This window comes from Bos javanicus, chromosome 3, assembly GCF_032452875.1.
Source record: "Bos javanicus breed banteng chromosome 3, ARS-OSU_banteng_1.0, whole genome shotgun sequence".
In the NCBI taxonomy this organism is placed as follows: domain Eukaryota; kingdom Metazoa; phylum Chordata; class Mammalia; order Artiodactyla; family Bovidae; genus Bos; species Bos javanicus.
In genome coordinates this window covers 114,855,296-114,883,038 of record NC_083870.1, presented here as the reverse complement: position 1 = coordinate 114,883,038, position 27,743 = coordinate 114,855,296, and the positions used below count along the sequence as shown (strand labels likewise).

General features: G+C 54.0%; 1 protein-coding gene across 1 annotated transcript; it reads right to left on the bottom strand.

Annotated features, from left to right (window-relative positions):
* Positions 1 to 116: 116 nt before the first annotated feature.
* Positions 117 to 23,453, bottom strand: SH3BP4 (SH3 domain binding protein 4). The gene is made up of 4 exons (XM_061412698.1): positions 21,901 to 23,453; positions 13,749 to 16,108; positions 3,301 to 3,489; positions 117 to 2,053 (listed from the first exon to the last, which is right to left on the bottom strand). The coding sequence occupies exons 1-4, from the start codon at positions 22,016 to 22,018 to the stop codon at positions 1,829 to 1,831; spliced, it is 2,892 nt and encodes a 963-aa protein (XP_061268682.1). The 5' UTR covers positions 22,019 to 23,453; the 3' UTR covers positions 117 to 1,828.
* Between the last annotated feature and the right edge of the window lie 4,290 nt (positions 23,454 to 27,743).

Here is a 27,743-nt window from a genome sequence, read left to right as displayed (position 1 = left end):
CCCTTGACCATGGCGGAAGGCAGAGGGGGAAACGGGACATGGCTCTGTGCATAGATACACTAGGCTTTGTGCTTTATTTAAAGTCTGGTTGGGTACAGAAAAACACGCACACACAGTTAGGTTAAAATATCCAAAGAAAATTTACTGCAACTTTCATACAATTGAATTTGTGCTACAAGACACGTTGCATAGGAAACTATTTAAAGCCCCTGAGGAAAAAAATCTCCATATTTAAGGTGCGACTGGTTTTGTTTCTTCTTTGGGGAAAAGTGAGAGACGCTCTCTGGGAAGACTGAAGGCGGAGAGTGGAGCGCAGAATGTAAGATGATTTCGTGGGATGATGGGGAGGGGAATCGTGGGGTGTCTCGGTTTTTGCAGCATAAAATCTGTAATGTTTTTTGTTGTTGTTGTTGTTGTTTTCTAGCTGTGGGTTTTCTGAATCGGAATCAATAGCTGTAGAAGAATGTTTTAGCCCAATAAGGGATTTACATGGATTATACTAAGTAATTAACGCGCTTCCAGCAAGCAGATTTAGAGAATGAGATTCCGGAATCCCAGATGGTGCATCGCTCCTGTAAGCACGGCGCGTGTCCCGGCACCTTCCCGGGCATCGACTCTATTATCTTCCAGATGTTTCTTCTCGCCCATCCCTCGCTTTCTTCCGAGATGATGCAACCACACGCGACTGCAGAATTCAGCCCAGCAAGGTGATCTCCAGCTATCAAGCCATCAAGGCAACCATCAGCCAAGGCTCAGATTTTACGTGAAAACATTTTCAGACAATGGTCACCCTGCTCAGATAATCTTCATGCTCTTTTTGTCTTTAAAGATTTCCCTATGCTCTTTATTTCCAAGGAAAGGAGAGACAGACAGACGAGGAGGGGAGAAGGGCTCCATTTCAGGTGAAGTGGAGTTTGGCAAATGCCAGCAGGCGTCTCTGGACATCAGCATAGGGTGTGCTTGTGGTGATGTGTTCTCGGTGCCCAGAAGAGAGGCTGTAAGCTTTGCAGCAAGCATTCCCTGCCCCCGGGGAGAGGCTGGGCACGGCCTCTCAGAGCTTCAGGGACCACTTGGCTCCAGGTGGCAAAGGGCACACAGGCAGGGGCTCAGAAAGGCTTCCCCTGTGTCATGGCCTATCCTTCCTGCAACACGAGGCCAGGGTCGGAAGGTAATAAAAACAGGAGGGAAGAGTAGGACCAGGACAGCCTCGGAAAGAACGGGCGGGCACCAACTGGACTCGTTTACTGAGACACCATGTTTCCTATTTGATTTCTTTTTCACAAGTACACAGCCAAGAAGGTCCGGCACTTGAGCAAGTGTCTTCCCGTGCTCAGTGGTGAAATTCAAAGTGTGTCCGACAACCAGAAACGCTCCCACAACCCTTAAATACATATATACATCTGTCATAATTTAAAAAGGTCTTCATAGAACATAAAAACCTCAACACTATCTGACCCTAAGAAGTGTTTTCTTCTTTTAATTTAGGGTCCAGTAAAAAATTAGATAACCACCTTTCTGGTACGCCCTACCCCCATACTTTAAAAAAAAAAAAAACTGATTTTAAATTTAAATTTATACTTAACAAATAGAAACCTATTTGATTGGCAACTACCTGCAGTAGAAATTCCCTTCGGGCCTCCCCCACGATGGAGAAGGCCGGTGGAACATCATATGTGTGCTTGGTCCTGGGTGAGGGTCCAGTGGGGAGGGCCCCTGGGTCTGTCTGAGCAGCTGACCCTCCCTCCCTCCCCAGTGCCATGTGCCCGCCCGGGCATCTGGGGCAGACGGAGGGTCCGTGCCCCAGAGCAGCAGGAGGTCGGGGACCTGTTCAAATCACGAAGTCATCATGGTCCACGGGACTGAAGGCGGAGGCCCGCAGGATGTCCAGGGAGTTCACCAGGATCAGGGTCCCCGTGAGGTGCTTCCAGCGCTTGGTGATGGGGTTCTTCATCTTGTCCAGGCCGATGTGCAGTTCCTGGATGACATCCCGGTAGCTGTCCCCAATCTGGTGGCTCCAGGTGAGGAGAAAGTCGTAGGCGGGCTTCCACATGGCCTGGATGGTGCGGTCGTCCAAGACCAAGAGAGAGAGCAGAGATTAGGAGACAGTGAGAGAGCTGGTCCGAGTTACCTCTCCTGGTACCAGCATCATGAACCCCAAAGCAGTCGACCCTGTCCTGGGCTAGCACATTTCAGAGGGAAGAAGGCACTTTGCGTGAGAGCAGGTGGGCAGTGCTGAGAATCAATTCCTAGGTAGGTTGATAAGAAGTCCAGGGTCCCCGAGAAAGAGAGAGGGGTCTGAGGCTCTCTAGGAGAAAAGGACAAACTTTTTTTTTCCTACTTTGCTTTGTCTTAGTCAATATAACAAAGTATCCTGCTCAAGTTCATGTTTCTTCCTAACAAGAACCCTCTGATTTATCTTGTTATCTTAAGATGTTTGTTGTGGGAGTGGGTCTGGTTAAGGCCTTGCTGTTGTCAGCTCTCGTCTTAACCTGGGAGTGGGTCTGGTAAAAGTATATATGGCCTTGGTAAGACTAGTGAGTGGGGGGCGCTCTTCGTCCCCCTTCTGAAGTCTATGTCAGAAGATTCCTCTGTCCTTTTCATACTTTAATAAAAAAACTCTGCTATACAAAAGCTCCTGAGTGATCAAGCCTGGTGCCTGGTCCCTAAATCTTCTTCTTCGGAGATTATGAATCCAACACCGTTCATTGTAAGCCATCAGTACCACGTACTGGCCAAGCCAACAGAAGGGGCCTCTTTCCTTCCAACCCCATAGCACTTTCCATTTATTTAGAAACTCACCACGTCAATAAAGGATGCCCTTATCCTGGGGACTTCCTGCTTCCTAGGTCTTGAGAGCCTTTCTGTCTTTCCAGAAGCTTAAAGTGACCTCCACAAAACAAGTGAGAAAACAGACTCTCTGAGCAGGGACCCAACCAGCCTTGGCTGAAGCTGGCAACATACAAGGATCTGTCCACCCCACCCTGTGTGGGGCAGAGCCCCATCATCCTGCGTCCTCCAATCAGGCCAAAGGTAATTTAAGATCAGGATCAGCAAGGGACTGGCAGTTCCGAGGATGCCGTTCCAATGTCCAACCTGAGAGCAGAGCAACCTCACCACCACCCAGGGCCTGGCTGCCAACTAAGGATCCGGATAAGGATGGACATGCTCCCTCTCATCGCGAGCCTCCTCTGCACTGAGCACTTGCCTTCACACTTCATCATCTGTCCTCCTAAAAATGCTCTAATGTAGACGCTGTCACCACTGCATTTGACAGGTGGAGGGAAGGGCAGCCGGGCTCACCTCGCTGTCCACCACCCCGTTCCTGTCCCGGTGGGGAGACTCGTACGCGTCCATCTGCTGCTTGGACACCTTGGCGAGCTTCTCGGCCAGCTCCCGCCAGCGCTGTGCCACCTCAACCGCCGTGGTCAGGAGCACGAAGTCTTGGATGAGTCTGACCACCAGGCCCTGGCAGTCCATCTTCAGTAAGGCCTGAGGAGGAAGGGGCGGGGATGAGGCAGGGCTGAGGGCAGGCTCTGGGATCCCAGGAAGCTGGCCCTGCAGAGACCATGTGCTGGCTCCCTGGATGCTGTGTGGCCTGAGCAAACCCTCTGCTGGAACCCACGATCGCAGGATGTACTGGGCCCCCCGCCTGCACATCCTCGCCCTCCTGTAAATCACGCAGGGTCTTTGCAGATGGAACCAGATATCCTGTGGCCCTGGTGGAATGGGGTGCCTGCCCCTCTTCCAATGACTGGTGTCCTTATGCGGAGAGAAACAGACACGCAGAGAAAGAGGGAAGACTGGAGGTAGGGACAGGGTGATGCAACCGCAGCACTGGAGCCCCCAGGAGCTGGGAGAGCGGCACGACAGACCCCCGCAGAGCCCCCAGAGAAGCCAGCCCTGCGACAGCCCCAGAACAGAGGCAGGATGAACCTCAACTGCTTGGAGCCTCCCAGCCTGCGGTCCTTCCACTCGGTAGCCCAGGACACGGATGGGTGGGGTGGGTGAGATGACGGCTGTTCGTGTGTTCCCACCACCACTGGGGAAACTGGAGAAGTGATGCGCTTGACCCAGACGGCCAGTGCAGGACGGCCAGGGCGCAGAGCAGGACAAGCTGCCGTCAGCGGGTGGGGAGCCTGACTCACAGAAGAGGCGCGAGCAGGGGTTCAGATTGGGACCTGGCGTGCAGAGCAAGATCTGGGACCCTTGGGTTCTGGAGACACACGAAAGGCTGGGTTACAGGGAGGCTGAGAGAGGCCAAACCATCAAGAGTCTCCAGAATCGATGGGACCCCCATCCTTGTCACAACTGTGAGAGATGTCCAACGTGTCTCTGCACAGGGCTAACTAACCGTGGAGGGACTGGGGGGTCAGGAGGAGAGAAGTGTTGTCAGCTGGGAAGGAGGCAACGGGCAGATTCCCAGGCCACGTCCCCACGTGACCCGAACAGCATGTGGCCCCACCTTGGATGTCATCCCCCACCCAGGTGAGGGGCTGGCCCATCAGGGCAGGCTTTTAACACAGGGCTTGCTGCCCTGGGGTTCTGTGCAGCCCAGGCTGGAGGCGCGGTTCACACTAATGTTTCTGGCTTAAAGAAATGAAGCCACATCAGTATCACAAACCCACAGGTCTACTGTCCCCACACGTCACCCCAAGCCACACGGACGTCTGCTGGGTGTCGGGCTGTGGGCCCCACGGAGCCGGCACAGAGTGTGTGACTGTGGGCGGCCAGGATGCAGCCCTGGCAGGAGGAGAAGACTCGGTGAGGACCAGACCCACCTGGGCCACGGAGCCAAGGCTCACCCCAACCTCATTCACCCAGCAGATCCCTAGATTACAGCCTAACAGCTGCAGAAGGGAGCCTCCGGGGCCCCAGCGATGGGGTCTGAGATGCCCTGGTGCCCTCGGACATCGAGGATGCAACTGAAGAGACCCGAGACCAGGCCCTGGCTCCTTTCTGTCCCTGAACGCTGTCCAAGCACCTGAGGCTGTCACTTCAAGGCTCCACAGAAAAAGTGCTAAAAACATCAAGACACCTACCAGCCAACCCCTCCCCAGCTGAGCCAAACACATCTTTCTCTTCAAACATTTTGTGAAGCTGCAGGCAGCCTGGCATCCGAGCAAGGTCAGTCTGCTGGGCTGCTACTTGAAAAAACGCAGCTATTTTAGACTGAGCGTTCTCATTGAAGTACATTTATTTGGGGGAACTTAACAAAATGAATGGATGGTGACTTTGGGCAAAGGGGCTCCCTGAATGTATAAGCATCTCAATCTTTACCTTTAAAACACAAGCTCATTCTGAGGCTGTCCAGGGTCCAAAGGCTTAGCAACTGGCTTTAAGGTGGGAAACCAGAAGGGAGGACCATGTGGTCCTTTTCTGATTTTTGTCTTTATAAACAAACTGCCATCACTGAGTCCTTCCGGTGAGCTGGGCACGGGGCTCATCTACTCCCCAGAAGCCCCATGGAGAGAAGCCAAGCTCACCCCAGTTTGCAGATAAAGTTGAGAGGACAGGGGTCCAGTGTTGGAGCTGGTCTGGCCTCCAGGCAGCCTGTGCCCGGCTCCCACTCACTGTGTGGGCTGCGTGGTGTCTGATTTATAGACCCCGTAGACACTGGGTGACTTGTCCAGGGTCCCATAGCTCGAGGGGACAGGAGTGCTTCGTGGTGTCTGTTTTATAGACCTCGTAGACGCTGGGTGGCCTGTCCAGGGCCCCACAGCTTGAGGGGAGTGAGGGGAGGCAGGTAAGATTTCCCGGCGCTCAGGCCAATGCCTTGCCAGCTCTGTGGGCACCACGTGACTTCAGGACCCGTGCATGAGGCTTCAGCGCGATGATTCAGACATTTCAGAAATGGTCTCTTTGAACTTAAATATCTTCAAGTGACATTGTTTGAAGAAAATTAAATGTTTACTAGATTTGTACTGCAGAACCTGCTATGGGGGGGGAAGTGTGATATATTGGTAGAATTCAGGATTTAAATTCTTTTGCTTGAATAATAATAATAATAATAAAAAAACAAGGTCCTACTGTACAGCTCAGGGAACTAGAGCCAATACTCTCTGATAAACCATAATAAATATGAAAAAGAATGTCTCTCTATATATGTATAACTGAATCACTTTGCTGTGCAGCAGAAATTAACACAACACTGTAAATCAACTACATTTGAATAATAAAAAAAGTAAAAAAAAACACTTTTGGCGTGGTGTGGTTTGAGCCCAGATGCACAGCGGAGGCAGGGCCCCTGCTAGCCACGCCTGCTGTTCTGAGAAGGAGCCGGCCGACCCCCCCGTGACAACGGTCCCTCCCAGGCTTCCGCATAGCGTCCCGGCAGCGCGTGTGTGCTCAGCTGCCTGGCTCCGCAAGCGGCCTGTTTTCCAGGTAACAGAACACCCAGAGTCCCCTGCTTCTGCTTCGGGGATCCCTGGTGGGGGTGATCAAAGCTGCTCTCTCCTCAGGGTACAGCGCACAGGGACAAAGGTCCTGAGAAGCTCAGCCCCTCTCTCTGGCCTCTGAGCAGCTACAGCTGCCCACACCATCTTCAAGGGGTAGTTCTTACATTTTCCCCCCGCCCCGAAGGATGCATTTTGGGTGCTCACCAAATCTCAGAAATAAAATTTTCTCAGCTGCAGGGGTCTGGTTCTGGAACCTTTTCCCTGTGGCACCTCTTTAATTTCTGCACACACAAGTTAACACAGGTAATAGCAGAGAACAGAACACACCCAATGAAACAAAGCACAAAACCGGCCCCAGCTTGACTCTCAGTAGCTGGAGTGACCGTGCCTTAGGTCAGGGTGGCCAAGCTTGCTCTGTAGGGCCAGACAGGATCTGTTTTTGGCTCTGCAGGCAGGGGGTCTCTGCCTTGGCTGCGTGACTGCGGTGGGGCGAGAGAGGAGCACAGACAGCACTTGAACGAGTGGACAGGGCTGCGTTCCAGTAAAACTTCCCTTAGGAAAACAGGTGGCCCTCGGGCCAGGGTGCCAATCCCCGTTTGAAAAGACATTCTTATGAGAATACGACAAAGCATCATTCTGCGGTATGCTCATTCCAAGCTTCCATTCCAGAGGTTCAAACACCAGAAGGGCGGTCACCATGGCAACCCTGCTCCTCTCTGTGTCAGTGCCCATGGGGCTTCGGGACCACCTGGCAGGAAAGAGCCCAGAAACCTCCATAAGTGCACAGCTGGTAGGTAGCTGCATCCGCTTCTCGGGGAGAAGGTGGTTTTGCTCCCTTTTCAGAGAATTCCTTCATCCCAACCTCTCCAGCCCCAACTCTCCCTGATCTCAACACTCCCCTCATTTCCATTCGCTTCTCCAGGTTCTCAGTGTTGATTTCACCTACAACCTTACTCCTAAAACCACCACCTGCCTAGACTTGTATTCTTACAGCAACTTTCTCTTTTTTCAGAGAAACTCCAAGAGCCCACAGCATCCTTCCCTCTAGCTCCTGGACTCCCACCGCCACCACCCGTGACTCCTGGTCACCCACCCTGACGGCTTCGCTCCTGGTGGCCCCAGGACCAGTTCTGATTGCTGGCTTAGGCCCCTTCAGGAGAGGCCGCCCTGCCCACAGCCTGGTTCCTCCTGCAGTTCCAGCCAACTCTCCCTCCTTCCCTCCCAGCCCGGAGGACAGACTCCTTGCCGCTCCCTCAGGGTGTGACCCCCAGAGTCAAGAATAATCTCTTACATTGAAAGAGTGTTGCTAAATGAAGACACTTCCAGTTCTTACAGAGCTAGGTTCCTGAGGGTTCTGTCTGCCACCCTCCATACACACGCACACACACACACACGAGATGGCCATCACCCAAATCTTCACAGTCCTCGAGTATGAGCCAAACCCTTCCCTCCACTCACTGTAGTCGCCACGTCCTGGAACAAATACACAGGAGTGTTTCCCACCTGGATTTTCAACCACACTCAGAAAACTCTTCCCCAGACCCACAAAGTGTGTCAAAAGCAGCATTAATGCCTTAAAAACAGAAGAACACACTCTGTCATTTCTTACTCTCACGCGTGCTGCATGTTCAGTCGCTCAGACGTGTCCAACTCTTTCGTGACCTCCTGGATTGTAGCCTGCCAGTCTCCTCTGTCCATGGGATTTCCCAGGCAAGAATAGTGCAGTGGGTTGTCATTTCCTTCTCCAGGGGATCTTCTTGACCCAGGGATTGAATTCATATCTCCTGCATTGGCAGGTGGGTTCTTTACCCCTGAGCCACCTGTGGAAGCCCTCTCACCCTCATAAAACAAAACTAAATCCCAGATGTGGGAACCCAAGGGTCAAAAAGGCGAGAAGGGTGCACACCCATCAGCAGGGGCCATTCAGTCCGGTCACTGCAGACACAGAGATGGACACTGGTGGGCTTTTAAATCATCCCCCGTCACTCTCAGGCCTTGCTCGCCTCAGTGTGACCCCGCTGCCATGGCCAACACTGGCTCCTCCTTCTCTGCAGGGTGCCTGCAGCTGGCAGAATGTTGTCACAAAATGGAAGGGACAAGCCTGCAGAGTCACGGGGCTGGGACCTTCCTCGGAGCAGCGTTGGTAACGGTGAGATCAGGCACCACCGCCTTCTTGGAGATGGAGGACCAGAGCATCTGCCCAGCTGGGGGTGGCAGCTCCGCACAGACCCAGAGCCGCCTGCTCACGTGCTCCAGGGGGAGGAGCTGACCACAGACAGTGCAGGGCAAACCCAGGGAACGGAGGAAGACCCATGGTGTCTACCCTGCAGACCGCTAACACAGGCTGCTTTGGAAGACGGGCCCGGAGTGGGGGCCTTCTGCTGCTGTTTCTCAGGACTGGCAAATAACAATGCAAGAAGAGCATCTGCCATCTTCACAAACAGAAATGCCAATGAGGACTATCTTCATTTTGGAAAAAAACCAAACCTGGGATGAGCCACAGCAGCGGGCCAGGCCCAGGACCCCGGGGGACTCTGAAGGTCAGCACAGCTGTGCAGGTGGCCTGGGAACTGCCCCTCTGGGCCACAGCACAGACCTGGGGCCATCCGACCCCCATGCAGCATGGCAGGATGGAGAGAAAGCCCAGGGCTGCCTCGCTGGCTGCCCGCCCTCTTGCCAAGGTGGGCCAGGTCTGAAGGCTAAGACTGGGTCAGGGGTGGGGGGGCACTGACTGTCAGCCGTGTGGCTCGGAGGCTGGGAGGTGACAAGGCACAACAACACACCTGGGTGGGTCCCCAAGGAGAAGCACACACCTGGGTCCCCTTCCCGTCCCCTGAAACACTTACTCCATCCCCCGGCCCAATGCTCAAGGAAGAAAGCACGAGCATCATCCAGCCTGGGCCACCCCCACCGTCAGCACGCGGCCATTTCGACTCAGCCCAGCCTCTGGCCTCCCCTGGCCTCTGGTGCTACCCCACCCCCTACCCCCCTGCACCCAACAGCCCCTCTCTGCTGGGTGGGCCGCGGCCCATCCCCCGTGTCAGCCCCTCTCTGCTGGGTGGGCCACGGCCCACCCCCCGTGTCTGCCCTCCCCCCACACTTGCCTTTCCCTGGCCCACTCACGTCAAGGGGATCTTTTCTTCAGGGCCCATCACTGATCTGTCCTGCACTCCTGTGGGTGTTCACTGCGCATCTCCCTCAAGGAAAGGCGCAACACCCTACCCTCAAATAAGGGCACAGCAGACACCAGAGACATGTTTCATGAACATGGAGTACAAACTCCCGCCCTGGACGGGGCAGCTCTTCCGAGCTCTGTTAGAAGCTGCAGCCATATGCCTGCCACCAGTTCCCCCTGGCCTGTTTCTGACAACAGAACTTGACTTCAGAAGCTCTTCAAGTATGTGGTGCCTATTCCAGGATCATCCTAAGCCACAAGTCCCGCCAGCCAAGCGATCGTCCGGGGGGTTCATTCAATGCTCTCTCATGCCTGGGGATGCTCCGCGAGCTCCGTCCGTCCTGGCTACCCTCCTCAGGGTCAGCGTCTCACTCCCCCCAGGGGGGTTCATTCAATGCTCTCTCATGTCTGGGGATGCTCCTCGAGCTCCGTCCGTCCTGGCTACCCTCCTCAGGGTCAGCGTCTCACTTCCCCCAGGGGGGTTCATTCAATGCTCTCTCATGCGTGGGGATGCTCCGTGAGCCCCGTCCGTCCTGGCTACCCTCCTCGGGGTCAGCGTCTCACTCCCCCCAGGGGGGTTCATTCAATGCTCTCTCCTGCGTGGGGATGCTCCGTGAGCTCCGTCCGTCCTGGCTACTCTCTTCGGGGTCAGCGTCTCACCTCCCCCCACTCTATTGATGGTCGGGGTGGTGGTAGCATCACTGTGTTGGACGGCCATCGTTTGTCACAGACAGGCAGGGCCTCTGCTGGAGAGCTGGGCAGGCCGGGGACAGAGGGGTGCTTTCCACGGTGGTCACACCGTGCGGGTGAGACAGGGCTGCAGAAATAGCCGGAGATCGTAGTTACATAGGGTGCTGCTGGACCAGCTCTGATATTGAACAGATGCACGAAAACGGCGAAAGAGCAAATGGAACCAGAGAACAGAAACACACCTGACCTCAGGAGACTGCGTCCAGGTCAGATCCTCAGCCTGCATCACTCATTCATTCGCTCACTCCCCATTCACTCACGTGTTCACTCATTCATCGAATGTCTGGGTGTTTCCTGCATGCCAGCATGGCTTCCCTCGTGGAGTTCATATCCAATTAGCCTAATGATAAGGACCGTGAATACGAGTGAACAAGAGCATTTCGGATTTGAGAAAGCGCCATGAGGACGAAGCCACAATAACCCAGGGAGCCTGGCGCAGGGACCCAGAGGCGCCAGGTCGCTTCATCGAGGGCAGCAGGAAAGGTCTGGCAAGGACATCTGAGCCGGGACCTGAAGGACATAAAACGCAGCCACGTGAAACTGGAGTGGAGAGAATTCCAGGCAGAGGGAACAGCACATGCAGAGGCCCGGGCAGGGGCAGCCAGGTGTATCCAAGACACGGAGAAACGGCCACCGGTACAGCTGGTGTGCAGCGGCAGGTACGACCCCCAGCGGTGGGCCCCACGGGGCTGGACAACTCAGTCCTTGGTTCCTTTATCCTTCTCATCTGCCTGCAAATTTACTGTCTGAAAACCTTCACCACTTTTAATTCATTCAATCACTGCTTCCAAACCAAGGAGTCATAACTGAACAGAAAGCTACCTTCAAAACGAGAGGGGTGGGGAAGAGGTGGTCTGCCTGGGACAGGGCTGGAGAGACGGGGGTGGGTGAAATCAGCCACCGAGGCCGCAGGAAGCCTGACCGCCCAGTGATTTGTTAAGTCCCTGGAAATAAAACACCTGGTTTCCAGCGACTCCCCAGACACGCTGGGATAAATCAGCCTGTAGTTTCTAGAAGTTTGGCCAAGCATTCAAACCTGCCAGCCCACAAGATGAGGCGATAGGAGAGGAGCCGGGGAGGGGCGGGAGAGGGGAAACACTGCTAAACCAGTTCCACTGCGGCACCACAAATCCAACCTTGTCCCGGCGCCACGCTCCTGCGAAGGTCAGGTTTCATTTCCTCCTTGCCTGGGAGTCCTGGTGGGTGTGGGGCTGGCAGGGGATGGGGGGAGGACCGAGTTGCACACAGAACCCCTCTCCCCTCCCGACTAACCCAAGGAAGCTTCCCGAAAAACCCGCTCTCAGGGCAAGCTCCCCAAGTTGAACAAAAAGATGAAAAGAAATGAAATGGAAGTTGGAAGTTGAGCGCCACCTCCTCAGTCCGCCCAGGTTCATTCATCCTGCCCCATTCAAGGTGAGCGATTTCCAGCTGTGAGGAAGGAACAATTAAATACCCTTCATGGTTCATGAATGCACATCATTCCACCATCATGGAGAATCCCTGCTGGTGGCTCTCTCCCGCCCCCCTGTACGGGGTCCATCCACGAGGGCACCATGAAACTCAGGCTGGACACAAACTGCGAGAATTGATCTCACAGGTGGGCTGGCGGGATGAGCCCTGAAGGGGGGCCCTGGCTCCTTGCTGTGCAGGACCCCCATCCAGGGCCTGGGCAGGTTCCTCTGTTGCCCATCCCCCTCACCTCGTCCCCACCCCTGTTGCCATGACAACGGGCTTCCTCCCCACTGAAGCTGCCATCAGTGATGGATGCCCTCAGTGACCTCCTGGTTGCCACCTCCAGGTCCGGTGTCCCTCTCGTGGGCAAAGTCAGGCTCTTATCCCGTTCCGTGTGTCTGGCACTTTGTATTACTGTGGGGCTACTGTCAAGGGGTCTTTCTTGATGCCTTGCTTCCTGTTAGGCTGCCGTTCACGCTCCCTGCAGCAGGGGCCATGCCCCCGAGGACGTACCCCTTCTGCGTCCCCCAGCCCCAGGGGGCAGCACGGGATGTGAATGCAACACTTCCATCCACGCACACACCCTCACACCCACACAAACAGGCCGGGCCCATCCATTCCAACAGGCACACACTCAGAATGGCAGGTGCTGGGGGAAGGAGGGGAGTTGAGGTGGCAGAAATGCAGGGGCGCTGGGAGTCATACCTTACAGGGCTTAGGAGGTGAAAAGGGCTGAGTGGAATGGGCAGAACGAGGGGGAAAAAAAGGCTATGACCGAGTCACGGGCTTCCCACGGGAACAAAAACCAGTGGCGTGTTCGTATCGGGGGACGGGCAAGGGAACTGAGTCGGCTTCTGTTACACAAAGAATCAACAGAATGTCTGCTGGCATGAATTCAATCAGCGATGCCCAGAAGGCATCAAGCTTCTCCCAGGTAACTGCACCGGCAGTTAGAGTGACCAGTGCAGAGCCCGGGCCTGTTGGAAGCTGTGAATGGGTAAGGAAGGTGCTTTCCGGTTGGTTTATAAGCTCTAACCAGCAGGGGGGGCTCTAACTGCCCCCTCTTTACTTAGGATTCCAGTTCCCAGCTGTGCTGGCAAAACAGAGGCGGTCCTCACTTATTTCCTGAAGGAAATCAACCCTGAATGTTCACTGGAAGGACTGATGTTGAAGCCCCAAGAATACTTTGGCCACCTGATGTGAAGAGCCGGTTCATTGGAAAAGACCCTGATGCTAGGAAAGATTAAGGGCAGGAGAAGAACGGGACGACAGAGGATGAGATGGTTGGATGGCATCATCGACTCGATGGACATGAGTTTGAGCAAGCTCTGGGAGATAGTGAAGAACGAGGAAGCCTGGGGTGCTGCAGTCCATGGGAGTGGCAGACAGTTGGGAGTGGCAGACAGTTGGACGTGACAACCACTGAACAACAACAATAACAACCACAACGTCACCCCAAATCAAACAGAAGCAAAAAGGAGGAAGAGGAAATGATACTGAGGAGGGCAGAACCTTCAGGTAAGGCTCAGAGAGAAAAATTCACATTGTGATCAAGTCAGACTTTGGGGCAGTGGTTCACCAAACCTTCACGTCACAGGTCCCACTGGATCTGACGAAAGGATGGATCTCCTCCCAGGAGATCTAAACAGGAGCGGGTGGACACAGGGCCCCCTTGTGCCCCAACCCCCGCAGCCGGCAGGGGGAGATGCATTCTGGACCTCCGAGCTCACAAATTCAGCGGGAGGAGCCCTGAACGACCCTCACGCCCCGGTGGTGCTGAGCTGCTTGGGGCTCCCCTCCCCGAGGCCCAAGTAAATGCCTGTCCCCCAGGTGCATGTGAGTGTCCGGGAGCAGAGACGGGCCCCAGACGCCGGGCCCACCGACTGAGGAGACCACGCCCGTGCCCGCGCGTGCCAGGGCTCTAAGGCCAGGCTGGGCCCCCAGCCCCCGCGAAGCCGCGCCCACCGGCCACTCACCATCATGAGCTCCTTCTGGAAGGACTTCCGGTCTTTGTTGTCTGTGTTATTGCAGTCTTCCTTCAGCTTCTCCAGGACGGACGCTACCCGCTCAGGCTCGCTGTCCAGCTCGGCCCGGCAGAAGAAGGTGAGCGGCAGGTCCCCGTAGCCCAGCGCGTCAGCGAAGGAGCGCCAGCTGCTGACGTTCTCCATAAGCAGCGTGCGGACGGAGGCGTAGATGTAGGTGAGGAACTTGCAGGGCCGCAGGATCTGCTCCAGCAGCACCGACGTGCTCAGCTCGGGCCCCGCGAGCAGGCTGGGCCGCGCCTTGCCCACCACCAGCACGTTCTTGGCGTGCACCAGGCCCACCCTGCCCTGGTGGTAGCCGATGTACCACTCCTTCGTCCACAGCTGCCCCTTGAGCCGGATCTTCTCCTCGCTGAGCAGGGCGATGGCGTCGCCCTTCTTGTACTCCAGCAGGTAGTGGTTCTTGCTCTGCCGCACCACCGTCTTGAGTAACTTGCCGAACTTGAGGCTGGACACGGGGCGGTCCTGAAACGTCGGGTACTTGGTGGTGGCGGCCAGCGGGGACAGGATAATCTTCCCCACCTCGTTCTTCTTGAGGAAGCGTCTCTGCCCGGATGGCTTGATGGCGCTTTTGGGGGGCGGCTGGGGGGTCTGCACGCAAAACTGGGTGAGGATGGCCTCCTGGTCATCTTTCACCTGAACCCGCAGGGTGAAGTCAGAGAGCTCACTGGGGTTCTGGCAAGTGATGGGGAAGATGAGGCGGCTGACCTTGCCCAGCTTCACCTGGAACCCTCTCACGGCCTTGGCCTGCTCGCTGGCTTTGACCTCGTAGTTGGTCATGTTGGAAAACACACAGACTTGGAGATCCTGGGGTCTGGACAGAACGAACTGGTGCTTGCCCCAGAGCTGCAGGGCCACTGGGGCTGGGGTAGGGGCCTGGCGGGTGACCTCGCTGACCAGGAGGGTCTTTGGGGCGCAGTCATGCCCGAAAATGGTCACCACTGTCTTGAAGGACGGGTGGATGTGTTTGGGGCCGTAGAGACCCACGGTGACTTTTTTATTGATGAAGTCCCAGACCGTGGAAGGGTAGAGGATGTTCGGGCCGTGGGCGACGATGGCCAGGTACATACAGGGCTCCAGGTTGTCCAGCTGGACCTGGATTGTGTCCCCGTAGCTGTAGGCGAGAGGGATGGGGACGTAGGGCCCCTCTTTGGAGTCGCTCCTCAGGCACTGGAGGCCCACCGTGCTTTTGCTGAAAATGTCACTCTTCACCTCGGCTGATACCTTCATCTCCAGGATGAGGTGGGTCTTCACCTCCAGGGTGCTCAGCTTCACCTCCAGCACTGGGCTGATGGAGCTGCACCGGTCGCTGTTGAGCTCCAGCGGGGGATCCAGCAGAGCCTTCATGGAGATCTGCTGCATCTCCCCGGGAGCCACGTGGCCCTCGGGCACGTGGATGCTGATGTTGGCGTCGGGGAGCTGCACGGCGCCCCCCGAGCTGTCCAGCTTGCACACGATGTTCGTCTCCACCGCCTGGGTCTGGCCCCACCCAGGGCTCTGGCCCAGCAGGTCCAGGTCGTGGCAAGACCGGGCCAGCTTCCGGTGGCTCAGCCAGGCGGCCCGGAAGTCCTCGCGGCTCTGGAACTGCTCGGGGGCAGGCGATTTCAAGCCCGTGAAAAACCCCGAGGACGCGGGCGCGTCAGACTTGGCCTGGAGCACGGAGAGCTCCGAGAGGCTGTAGGAACGCTTGCTTCGGAAGAAAGGGTTGTCCCGCTTGACGGGTGGCTCCGCGGGGAGGCGGCCGGCGGCCGGCAGCTCGTCGAAGATGTTGCCGGTGCTGTTGGTGGTCGCCGAGCTGGACTCGGTGAAGGAGGATGTCCCTGTGTCGAAGAGGAGCAAGTCCACGGCGCTTCTGGGCATCAGCTCGTCCACGCTGGGCATCGCTGGGACATTCCCATTAAGAAACGGGTTCGTCTGGACCCCGTTCCAGAAAGGATTATTACTGTAGGGTTTGCTGGATTCCTTCTTGGCATCCGTCCATCCCCCGAGCAAATCGAGCTCCTTGGCGACTTCATCCGGGCTGTCTGGAAGATTGTCGATCATCCCGCTGTCGCTGAGGGTGGAGTTCCGGTAGTTTAAGGGCTGCACGTAGGAGGAGGGGATGTAGCCCATCTCCGTGGTGTTGTGGGCATACCACCACTCCCCGCCCGAGGTGTCCAGGACATACAGGTGGTCGCCCTTGGAGAACTTGAGGGTGGTGAAGTTGGTTGGGCAGTAGTCCTTGATTGCAATCACCTCCTTCGCGTTTCCAAAGGGTGTGGGATTGTCGACGAGCAAGGCACTGGGAGAAGGCACTGTGCAAAACAAAGAACAGGAGGTGAGGGTGGGCTCCCAAGAAGAGGCAGAATGTTGTCCCAAGCCATGGAGAAAAGAGGCCTGGGAAACCATCACCCCCGACATGGAGACAACAAGCCAGGCATAACTGACAGAAACCAATCAGTGAAATCTGGGGTCTGATTCACCTGGCTGAATTCTCCCCAAATTCCATCACATCCCAATCAAAGTCTAAGTCAGGTAGAAAGCCTCTCCACCATCCACAGAAACACAAATCAGCATGATAGAATTATCAGATGTCCTGGGTTTTACCATAAAGAAGGCTGAGTGCCGAAGTATTGATACTTTTGAACAAACTGTGGTGCTGGAGAAGACTCTTGAGAGTCCCTGGGACTGCAAGGAGATCAAACCAGTCAGTCCTAAAGGAGATCAACACTGAATATTCTTTGGAAGGACTGATGCTGAAGCTGAAGTTACAAAAATACTTTGGCCCCCTGATGCAAAAAGATGACTCATTGGAAAAGACCCTGATGCTGGGAAAGTCTGAAGGCAGGAGGAGAAGGAGGCGGCAGACAATAAGATGGTTGGACGGCATCACAGACTCAATGGACATGAGTTTGAGCAAACTCCGGGAGATGGTGAAGGACAGAGAAGCCTGCAGTGCTGCAGTCCACGGGGTCACAAAGAGTCAGACAGGACTTACTGACTTAACAGCAACAACTGGGGTTTTAAACATCTCCTTTTAACTGGACTTTTCTTGATTTAACTAACTTATTGGGACTGCTGGTAGGTCAAAAGAGAAGTTGAAAGTGATTTAGAAAAACAGTGTTAAATGACCCAATGCATGTAACCAAAGACCAGAAAAGCCCTCCAGCAGAAATCTCTGTGTCTAAGAACCAATTCCACTCTCTCCCTTCAGAATGAAATACATACACCGAGGGGAACGTACCCTTGATAATCAGACCCGTTTCCTGGTTCCCAAGTTGAACCCATTTTTCATCAAACTATTTATATGAAATAAGATTTTTGAGTCGGGTCTCTTTCAGCCTCTTTTAAACAATCGTTCAGAAGAACACCATGAAATCATTTCTCTCTTATCCCCTGAAATTAAAGGTTGAGGTTCGGTCATAATTCACGTTCTTTTGAACAACTCTTGAAGCAATCTGAAAAAATGCCAACACTTTAAACAGCGGACTTAAGCTAATTTATGGCTCTTGGTGTCCAACTATGTGTTACCAATGTAGACAGCAATTAGAACAGCAGAGAAAAAAGTCATCTAAACAAGTAGGATGTGTTTTGAAAAATAACGGATAATTAAAAACCTCCCATAGGTGACCAAGTACATATACGTAGAGGATTAGGGTTAAGAGGATGAAGACATTTCTTTCTGATGGAAATAACCCCATATATTGGCCCCCTTCTCAGCCCAGCTGTGCCTTGTTTTACAGAGTTTGCTGCCTTCGTGTTACAGAAAAATGAAAGCAAATGTTCTTCGTTGTCTTAAATGAACAAGCAAAGAAAGGACATTTTTAGTGGAATTACACTTTCATCTTGTCTAATGTATGACTAAGTCAACAGATAAACTAGTCTATCAAATCGGCCCTCCTGCAAAAAAAACTCACCTGCCCATTTCCCTTTCCTAAAGGAAATAATAATAAATTGTATAAAGGAAATGATAATAAAGTATATTGTATTTCTACAGCAAAGTCTCAGGAAATAAGGTAGGAAGTTTCTATTTATTTACACTAACTAAATTACAGAGATACGCTTGGCAGGGTGTGTACCTGGGCCTTGGGGAGGCTGTCACCTACCACCAAGTCTGGGGTGTCAGAGAAAATCTGGCTCTGGGATCATCAGATCTGGACTTTTAATCTATACCCTTAGGGCTTCCCTGGTGGCTCAGCTGGTAAGAGAATCCACCTGCAATGAGGGACACCTGGGTTCGCTCCCTGGGTTGGGAAGATCCCCTGGAGAGGGGAACGGCTACACACTCCAGTATTCTGGCCTGGAGAATTCCATCGACTGTGTAGTCCAGGAGGTCACAAAGAGTCGGATTACGACTGAGCAACTTCTTTCACTTGAGCTGCTGTGGGATCTCTGGAGTCTGCGATTGTTGATGATGGATAAACCATCTATCCTCAGTGGGCTCTGGTGGGGATTAAATGAGATGATGCTGATGAAGTGATGAATATAATGATACTTAGTCCAAGCAAAGGACTCACAAAACCAACGAACTTATGGTTACTGCAGGGAAGGGATAGGGAGTTTGGGATGGACACGTCCCTGTTGCTATGTTTAAAATTGATAACCAGCAAGGACCTACTGTATAGCACAGAGAACTCTGCTCCATGTTATGTGGCAGCCTGGACAGGAGGGGAGTTCAGGGCAGAGTGGATGCACGTATGTGTCTGGCTGAGTCCCTTCACTGTTCACCTGGAACTATCACATTGTCAATCAGCTATACCCAATACAAAACAAAAAGTTTAAAAAATAAATAAAGCCCCCTCCTCCTCGAGCCCCCTCCTAATTTAATTTTTCTCCATAGCATTTATCGTTAACTGATACAAAATGTCCTTACATATTTATTTTGGTTTTGCGGGGGAGGGTTCCACTGCCCCACTAGGCTGTTTGCTCTGTTAGAGTACGTCTTGCTCACAGCAAGTTGCTTACAGCAGAGAAGCAACATCCACGTTATTGAAACAAGGTGTTGGCCGAAGTCAAAGTTAGTATTCCCCTGGCTTTGCCCTTTTTCTGTAAAATCACACCGGAGAGAAATCACTTAAGACAGAAAGGAGGGAGTGAATAAAAACAGCCAAGCCAAGATAACAGCTTTGGGGGGGTGGGGTGTGAAGAAGGGAGCTGGGTCAGCTGAGGTCCAAGGATAGGATAAGATCTTCCCGCCTACTTTTTTTTCTAGTCACAGGCTCCAGGAATACAAACAATTTTTTGTTTCCTTGACACGTCTCATGAAAGTGTCACATAAAAATTAAAACCAAATGATAATTAAAGAAAGCTGGCCGGCTATTAAAATCTTGTTAGACTTCCTCAAAAGTTATATCCCTATTACATTCCTCCAGAATAATTCCCTTACAGTAATATTTTTTTAAATTAAAAACCAAAGCTATTAAGCAGGATGTAGCCTGAGAAAATGTATCAGTGCAAATGAAGAATAAAATGGTTTTACTTAATATTCCAAGCTTTCTTCTTAGGAGAGGAGTGGCTACAGACTTCACTTAAGGATGAGGCTCATTTGATGGGAGACCGCACCCCTTCCAGTCGGGACCCTGTGGAGGTGGACCGCGGGGTGAGCTCCCTTCTAAGACCTGCCTCTTTATCAGTCGAGTGCTACAGACACCTGGGGACAAGAGGCTGGGACTTCCATTAAGTCCGATGCAGGAAAATCCCTATCGAATTCCGTCTTAATGAATTCTGGAGAGTGCTGCCCAGATTCACAGGTACCTTGATTTTTAATACAAAAAAATATCCCCGGGTGTCAGGAGGTTCAACTTACTGAATAATACATTTCCTACCCTTCTGCCTTGGTTCTTATATAGGAAAAACATTTATCAGGTGTGGAAGACATTGCGCTGGATATTTTGCCTGAAATAAGACCCCACCTTGAAGCTGGCTTTATCATCAGGATGTGCAGGGAGCTGCTGGGCTGAAATGCTGCCTGGGCCACAGGTCGCCCCCTCCGGAGTGTGGTCCAGGGGTCTCTCCCCACTCCATCGCCCTAAGCTAACCGGCCCTGCCTCACAGCCCTGGCTGTCTCGCCTGCCTTCCTTCCCAGCTGCAGCATTCTTTTAGGATCAGCGTCATCATCTTTCAACGTTCCGCTCTCTGCCCCACATTTCAACATCCCTAGCCCAAACCCCATAACTTAAGTTCCCAGTTTCCCGCTTCAACTGTGAGTAGCTGGGTTATAAGGAAAACAGTGCCCAGTACCTGACTACAAAAAATAAATGGTTCGATTATTTATAGCAACACCCAATAGGTCCGCTGCTCTTATTAATAAAGCCTCCTGACTTCCCTGGTGGCTCAGATGGTTAAGTGTCTGTCTACAATGCGGGAGACCCAGGTCCAATCCCTGGGTTGGGAAGATCCCCTGGAGAAAGAAATGGCAATCCACTCCAGTACTATTGCCTGGAAAATCCCATGGACAGAGGAGCCTGGTAGGTTACAGTCCATGGGGTCGCAAAGAGTCGGACACGACTGAGCGACTTCACTTTCTTTCACTTTCCTGATTCCTTGGGGCTTCACTTCAGGAGATGTAACAGATGTGGGTTCAGTCCTTGGGTCAGGAAGATCCCCTGGAGAAGGACAAGGCAACCCACTCCAGTATTCTTGCTTGGAGAATCCCATGGACAGAGGAGCCTGGCAGGCTACAGTCCATAGGGTTGCAAAGAGTCAGACACAAATGAAGCTACTTAGCACACACGCATGATTCCTTGGCTAGTCTTTTCTTTAGAAGAAAATTTAAAGCGATACTCAGGGCCACAAGAATAAAGCACAGACAGGAAGAGGCAGAAGTTGAGGATTAACGGAAGAGAAAAGGCAGAAACGTGCACATATGTTTACTACATCAGGGTGAAGTGTCATGATTTTATCTGGGAGAGAGCAGTTTAGCTCAAGAAATATTTATTTAGCACTGACTTTGTGCCAGGGACTAACGATATAAAGGTACAGAGAAAGCTTTTGCTGTTGAGCTGTCTGTAGGCAGCACAGTGGATCATTTCAACAGAATTCACCGGCAGAGTCGACTGATGATGGTGGTGATGATGATGACGAAATGTAAGATGCCAGGAACCTCACAGGAGACACACCATGATGGCTAATGAGGGCAGGATGAACTCTAGGAGAAAAATGACCCACCAGCATCCTCTTTAGTGTCTAAGAATAGACTTCACCACCAGCCCAGTTTTATGGAGCTGTTAGGAAAACCCGGACTCAGTGATTAAACCCTGGGTCCACCTCTAAACCTTCCCTGGTGGCTCAGATGGTAAATCGTCTGCCTACAATGTGGGAGACCCGGTTTCGATCCCTGGGTCGGGAAGATCCCCTGGAGAAGGAAATGGCAACCCACTCCAGTATTCTTGCCTGGAAAATCCCATGGACGGAGGAGCTTGGTTGGCTACTGTCCATGGGGTCGCAAAGGGTTGGACAAGACTGAGCGACTTCACTATCACTATCTATCCACCTCTAAACCAGGGGTGGGCAAACTCTGGCCCCTGGGTTTGTCAGCTGTTTTGTGATCCAGGTGGTGGTTTTCATCAAGTTTTGTTGGAACACAGCTATGCCTACTTGTTTACTCTCTTCTGTGACTGCTTTCTCGGCCCAATCGCAGAGCCGAACAGCTGTGACAGAGGCCATGTGGCCTGCAAGGATTCGAGTACTTACCCTGTGGCCTCCTGCAGAGAAGGCATGCTGACCCCTGTCCCAGACCACCCTTCCCTTCCCCAGTGGCTCTCAGGACCTCATTGGCTCACCACACTCTCCTTCCCCTGGTTCTGTGTTCCACCACGCTCTTGTCTTAATGTCATCAAAACTCACACAAAGAGAAAGAATATTCTTCGTTAAGAAGCTGTTTCATTACTAAGGGGAAAATTCAAAACAACCTCCCCACACATCAAAACCAAACCAAACACGAGGCTGTCGTTCCAGGGCTGAATTTATAACCTGACGAAGTTTAGGCAGCTCAGATTCAGTTATCTGAATGTGAAACCTGGCAGCCTATAAGTAGGAGAGTCTCTGGGTCTTGAGTGCTCATATGCTGCATTTTCTCCCTAAGCCAGTGCTGTTCCCGGGAGCTCACCTTTGACATCATTAAAGCTCGATTCTGAAAACCCTTCGCTGAGGTCAATCAGGGTCCCCTCGGACTTGCACCGCGGGAGGCCGCTGGAGTTGGCAGCCCGGATGCGCTGAGCCGCCATCCTGAAACGCTTTTCCCCGGGCGGATGGGCTAAGGTTTCATATTTCTCCCTCCAGTTATTCCAGTGAGCGCGGAAGCTGCTGTCTCAGGCAACCATGCTGCACGACGGCATCAGCTTGGCAATGTGCTTCCTGTGAGGGGTGGAAGAAAAAGAGAAATTTCCTTGGAGCAAGTGAAAAGACACGGGTTAAAGAGAAAATCAACGGCAAGAGGGAATCCTCGCTCTTCCAGAGCCCGTGCCATTTTTCCTGGCCCAAGAGCACATAGCAGGGCTCAGGCTCCAGCTTCTATGCCCCTCTTATGCCTGTCTCCTGGGTCTCTGGGTGCACACAGTCCCAGCAGTGTTCCCTGGCCTGCTGTGTGCACCCCCTCTTGCTGGGGGGTCATAATGAGGTTTGTGAAATCCGCTCGAGCACCTGGCCAACCCATTCATTATAGCCAAAGAGGAGGACAAAACAGCATTTGTCCCGCTGCTAGTCCCAGGGCTCGGAGAAGGGGGACTGGAGCTCAGCGTGTACAGCAAGTGGCTGGTCCCCTTGACCCCAGCCCGGGGCGGGCCGTGCTTTACATCTCTGCAGTGGGTGTGAAGGGCCTGCTCCCCGCCCACACACTCCCCTAGATCCTCCCTGGACCCCCGAATAAACACAACACACACGTGACCACCTGTGCATGCAAGGTGTTCTCATGTGACTTCTGCAGGCGGAATTCGGTACATTCACTGAGTCACCGTGCTGATAGCACACCGGGAGAGGAAGATTTTGTGGGAAAGAACACAGCTTCCCTTCTGAAGCCTCGGTTTTCCTGGGAAGGGGCACCCAGGTATGTGTATGTGTGTGTGTGTGTGTGGCAGGGGAGGGGGTAGTGGTTGGAGATGAACAAGGTAACTGACTGTGAGCAGACCCCTCAGCAGGGCCAACGGACAGGAAAGGACCATCCAGGAGTCAATTTCAGAGCAGGGAAGGTCACACGCTTTCCCAGAGCAGACCTGGGCCGACGTTGCTCCACCTGGCCACAGGTGACCACAGCACTCAGCTCAGCGGGCAACTGAGGGCAAGCGAATTTCACCCAGTAGAGCCGGGTTCATGAACCCTGGCCGCAGGGCCCCTGTTCCTGGATTGTTCCATCCACAGACAGTAGGAGATGCATCGTTTTAATGCAGGAGGATCACCTTTACTCATGAGCGAGACCTGGAGCCCCAGCACCGCCCTGTGCAGGGATGGACGCCCTGTGCAGAGTGGGCAGGACGGAGCCCGCCCCAGGCTGTGTGTGCAGCAGGCAGACCCAGATTGCATGCGTGCTGTCTGCTGGGGAGGAGCCTGTATTGAGCACCTTACATGAGGTTCGCTTTCATGTTGGTAACATGGGACAGTGAGAGCACCATCCTAATTTGTCTGAAGGAGAGAGAGATAATAACAACAGGAAGGTGCTGAGAACGAGGGGCCGGACCCCGTGACTCCTGGACCCCCCCCTCCCCCGCCTCGGCCTCCACAGCCCCCATCAGCAGCCCCAGTCCTGGCTCTGAGTGACCCGCGGGCAGTGGCTCAAGGGCAGAGTTTGGGCCGTCTGTCTCAAAGGATGCCACATTCCTGCACCTGAGCACCCTGGGGAGAAGGCTGGCTGTGGGCCGAATGCATCTCCTTAGTCAGAGCTCTGACACCCTGCAGGGATATCTGGAGATGAGGAAGGGGTGGGGTGAGGTTAGATGAACTGGGTGGCATCAGTGCCCTTACAGGAGGAGACCCCAGAGAGCTTGCCTCTCTCTCTGCTGCCTGCCAGGTGAGGTGAGGACACAGCGGGAAGACAGCCAGGAATGGGGCCCTTAACCCAAGATCTGGGGGTGGGGCACGCATGTGCACAAGGGGCAGGTCAGGAGTGGCAGGCTCCCTTGGAGGACACTTTCCCTAAAAGCAGGCCCAACCTGAGCCCAGACTGTGGTCCCTCCCACCCGTCTCCCATCCTGGAGTCCTGCAGCCCATCTGGAGTTGCCCCATCACACACACACACACACACACACACACACACACACCAGCACTCACAGGCATGCCAGATATTTGAAGGATGATGGGGTGAAGCACCTGGATGGTTTCCCCGATCGAGTGGCTCCCACATGACTTCCATTCCTTCCCTGTGAGGTTATGACTGACCAGGTGCTCAGACGCCCCTGCCCCACGCCCGGGTTCCTCTCTGCAGAGAACTGAGCTGGGCCTCCAGGAGAGAGGACAGTGGCAGGGACCTGGACTGGAAGCAGGAGGGCCTGAAGCCAGTCCCGGGATTCCCTGCCCCCAACCCAGAGCCCACCCTCCAGGTGGGGACACAGCCCCACTTCCCCATCAGCCACGGCGGCCACATGACTGTGCAGAGGCCATCGGAGCCGGACCAGATGACTGGTGACCAGGCCAGAGGCTCTGGCCCGACCAGGCAGCCTAGGGCCCTGAGAAGAGAGGATGTGAAAACATTTCGGATCCAAAAGTCGAAGCCTCATTTCCTGGAGGGAATCAACGCAGAGGATGAAATGGGATTTGTGGGCGGGCAGATCGGTGCAGGAAGAACTCTGTGATGGTTCTGCGCCCATAACCTGCATTTGACAGGTGGGCTTTTTTCAAACTAAGGACAGTTTCTACCTGGGATTCCCGGCCTCTTGGGGAGGCAGCAACAGGGAAAGGAGGTGGGGGTTGGTTAAAGCCAGGAGATGCCATCAGCTGTGGAACCTGCCAGCCCTCCCCTCCAGGCCAGGTTGCTCCCAGGACTCACCAGCACAGGGACGGTGCTCGGAGTCACGCTCATAGTCGGACGCACTTCCTGCCCCACACCCCCCAGTCCAACTCCCCCCTGACCCACAGGCTCCCGGTCAGGACTCAGGAACCCCAGCAGCGGTGTGCTCACGGAATCAGGATCCCTGGGGCTTCCCAGGGCAGTTCACCCTGACCAAGCTTTGAGAGATCAAGATGCAAGAGGAGCTGCCCCCACTCCCTGCCTCCCCTTTACTCACTTTTGGAGTATCACTGAGCTGCCGCTCACATCTGGGGAAGCATCTAGCGGAGGGAATAAATAAAAGTGAGGATGGGCTCAGTCATGAGGCCTTACTGCTCCCGAGGACCCCAGGGCCTGCGGGACCGGTGAGGGTCCCCAGAGGCGGGCCGGCCGCCCAGAGCAGGGAAAGGGGCCCAGGGTTATAAAGTGCGAGGAATCAGTGCCAGGCAGAGCAGGGCCTGTGAGTCTGGGGGGCACGGTGGTTGAGCACCGCAGGAGAGGCAGGGCAGGGGCCAGTCTCGGCCCTGGACGCCACGGGAGAGCCACCGAAGCTTTCTGATTCAGAAAGATGACTTTGGCTGCTGATGACACCGCTGGAAGCACCAATGCTGTTTTGTCTTTCAAGACTACTGACACAGTTTAGGAGAAGCCAGGGACAGACGCAAGTGGAATTGGCAACGCAGAGGGGATATCAGGCAAGCCCCACCCCCTCAGAACTCTGCACAGACGCCCATGTCCTCGACAGAGGAGCTGGATGAAGTCTGGATGGGCTTTTACGCAGGGCTGGGAGACTGGTGGCCAAAAAGTCAGCTGAGGCCCAAGATAGGACACAGACGGCTTCGTGGGAGCAGCCAAGAAAAGCAGAGATTTAAGAGCGATCGGATTCCCGCCGCCCCTGCCGCTGCCAAGAAGGCAGTTGATGGGGAACCAGGGCCTCAGGGTGGGCAGGAGAACAAACCACAGAACACCGCTGGGAGCTGGGGGAGACTGATTCCCATTTCTGTTGTGTTATCGATGGCAGATACAACTGTGACCCTGAGCCAGTGCAGGCAGAAAGCGTGCTGGCAGTTACAGTAAGAGATCTGTGGTCCTTGTAAAGCACAGACACCCCTCTCTGAGGCTGCCGTGCAAGGAACCTGGAAGCCACCAACTGTGGTCCTGACGTCGCCGCCACTTACCAGCCCGAGCTGAGGACTGAGGTCTGATTCCCCAACGACCGGGAGCCTCATTCACAGGAGCATGAACGCGGTCATTCACACCCTTCCTTGGGACCAGGGCCCTTTGGTCCGTGGTGCTCAATGCCCTGTGGAAAGCCTGGAACGGCTACTTTCCTCAGGGCAGGCCTGACATCCACCCCAGACACTAGCCTTCCCCTCGGGGATGTTACTTCACAGCAGAGAGAGCCAGGCCGGGCCACGCCTGTTGGGTGTGCTCCTCCGGCACCTCCCGACCTGACACCGCCAGGGTGAGGGTTCATGGTGAGGCTCTGTAACTCCTCCTCCAGAGATGCCTGGAGGGACCCCACTGCCCCGCCCAGCCGGGAGGGCTCCAGGAGGTGCGGCTGCAAAAAACGCTCCCTGCTTCCCGGCTGGCTGACACTAGAGCTCACTTTATTGCTCCTGGCTGTCAGACCCCCGATTACCGCCCTGGTCCAATCCATGAAAATGAAATGAAATGGAAATGAGCTCGGTCGTGTCCCACTCTTTGCGACCCCATGGACTGTAGCCTGCCAGGCTCCTCTGTCAGTGGGATTCTCCAGGCAAGAATACTGGAGTGGGTTGCCATGCCCTTTCTCCAGAGGATCTTCCCGATCCAGGAATTGGATCCAGCTCTCCTGCATTATGAGGGGATTCTTGACCCTCTGAGCCACCAGGGAAGCCCATGCCCTTAATTTTCTCAAAGGTCCCTCCAGCTCAAACCGCCCCACCCGCACCCCGCTGGGTGTGGTTTGCTGCTTTTAAACCATCAAAGGTGGACTCCCCGCCCTGGTACTCAGAGCCCCACCGCCGTGCAGCTCCCCTGGGCTCACCTGGGCATCCGGGTTTACTCACCTCCACCCCGCGTGAACCGGGACCACTCGTCCGCCCACCCTGCGTGTCCATTGCACCTTCTGCCCCTGGAGCCCGCTCGCTGCCCTCCCCTGTGTCTCCGGGAAACTGTCTTCTCTCTCCCCACCCTCCTAGGGCTCCACCCTCCTCCCCACGGCCCTGCGAGCTCCAGATGACTCAGGGGCTGGCCTCAGCCCTGCAACCAGCAGAGGAGTTCTGCGCCTCTCTCCTGGAGGAGCCTCCGATTCAAGAGGCCCAAGGTCAAGAGCCACGCCCTGTGAATTAGTCCTTGCTTTATTCAAATAATAATAATAATAATGTGGGGGTAAATGACCTGATGCTCTGATCTGCTTGGCAGTGAGTTCACCAAGGTTCATCAACACTGTATTTTACCATCTGTTATACTATTCCTAGGACATCCCTGGTGGCTCAGCTGGTAAAGAATCCGCCTGCAATGTGGGAGACCTGGGTTTAATCCCTGGGTCGGGAAGATCCCCTGGAGAAGGGAATGGCTGCCCACTTCAATATTCTGGCCTGGAGAATTTCATGGACTATATAGTCCATGGGGTCACAAAGAGTTGGACATGACTGAGCAATTTTCACTTTTCATACTATTACTATATATTACTATACATTATGCTTTCTCTACTTTTTTTTTCACCATTTCTCTATTTTATTATTTTTTATCATTATTACTTTCCTTATATATTCCTTCTACTATTATCTTATTTATGCATGTGTTTGAAAATGTCCCAAATGAAACATTTTATAAAATTAGGAAACCTCCATCATTCGCCTCTCCAGGAGGGATGTGTCAGGAATGAAGTTATGAATATATGTGTGTATGTGTCTCTTTGAAAGAGAAAACCTCTAAGGAGCGCTAAATACAAATGCCCAGGTGGTCTCACAGCACAGCTGGACATGGCA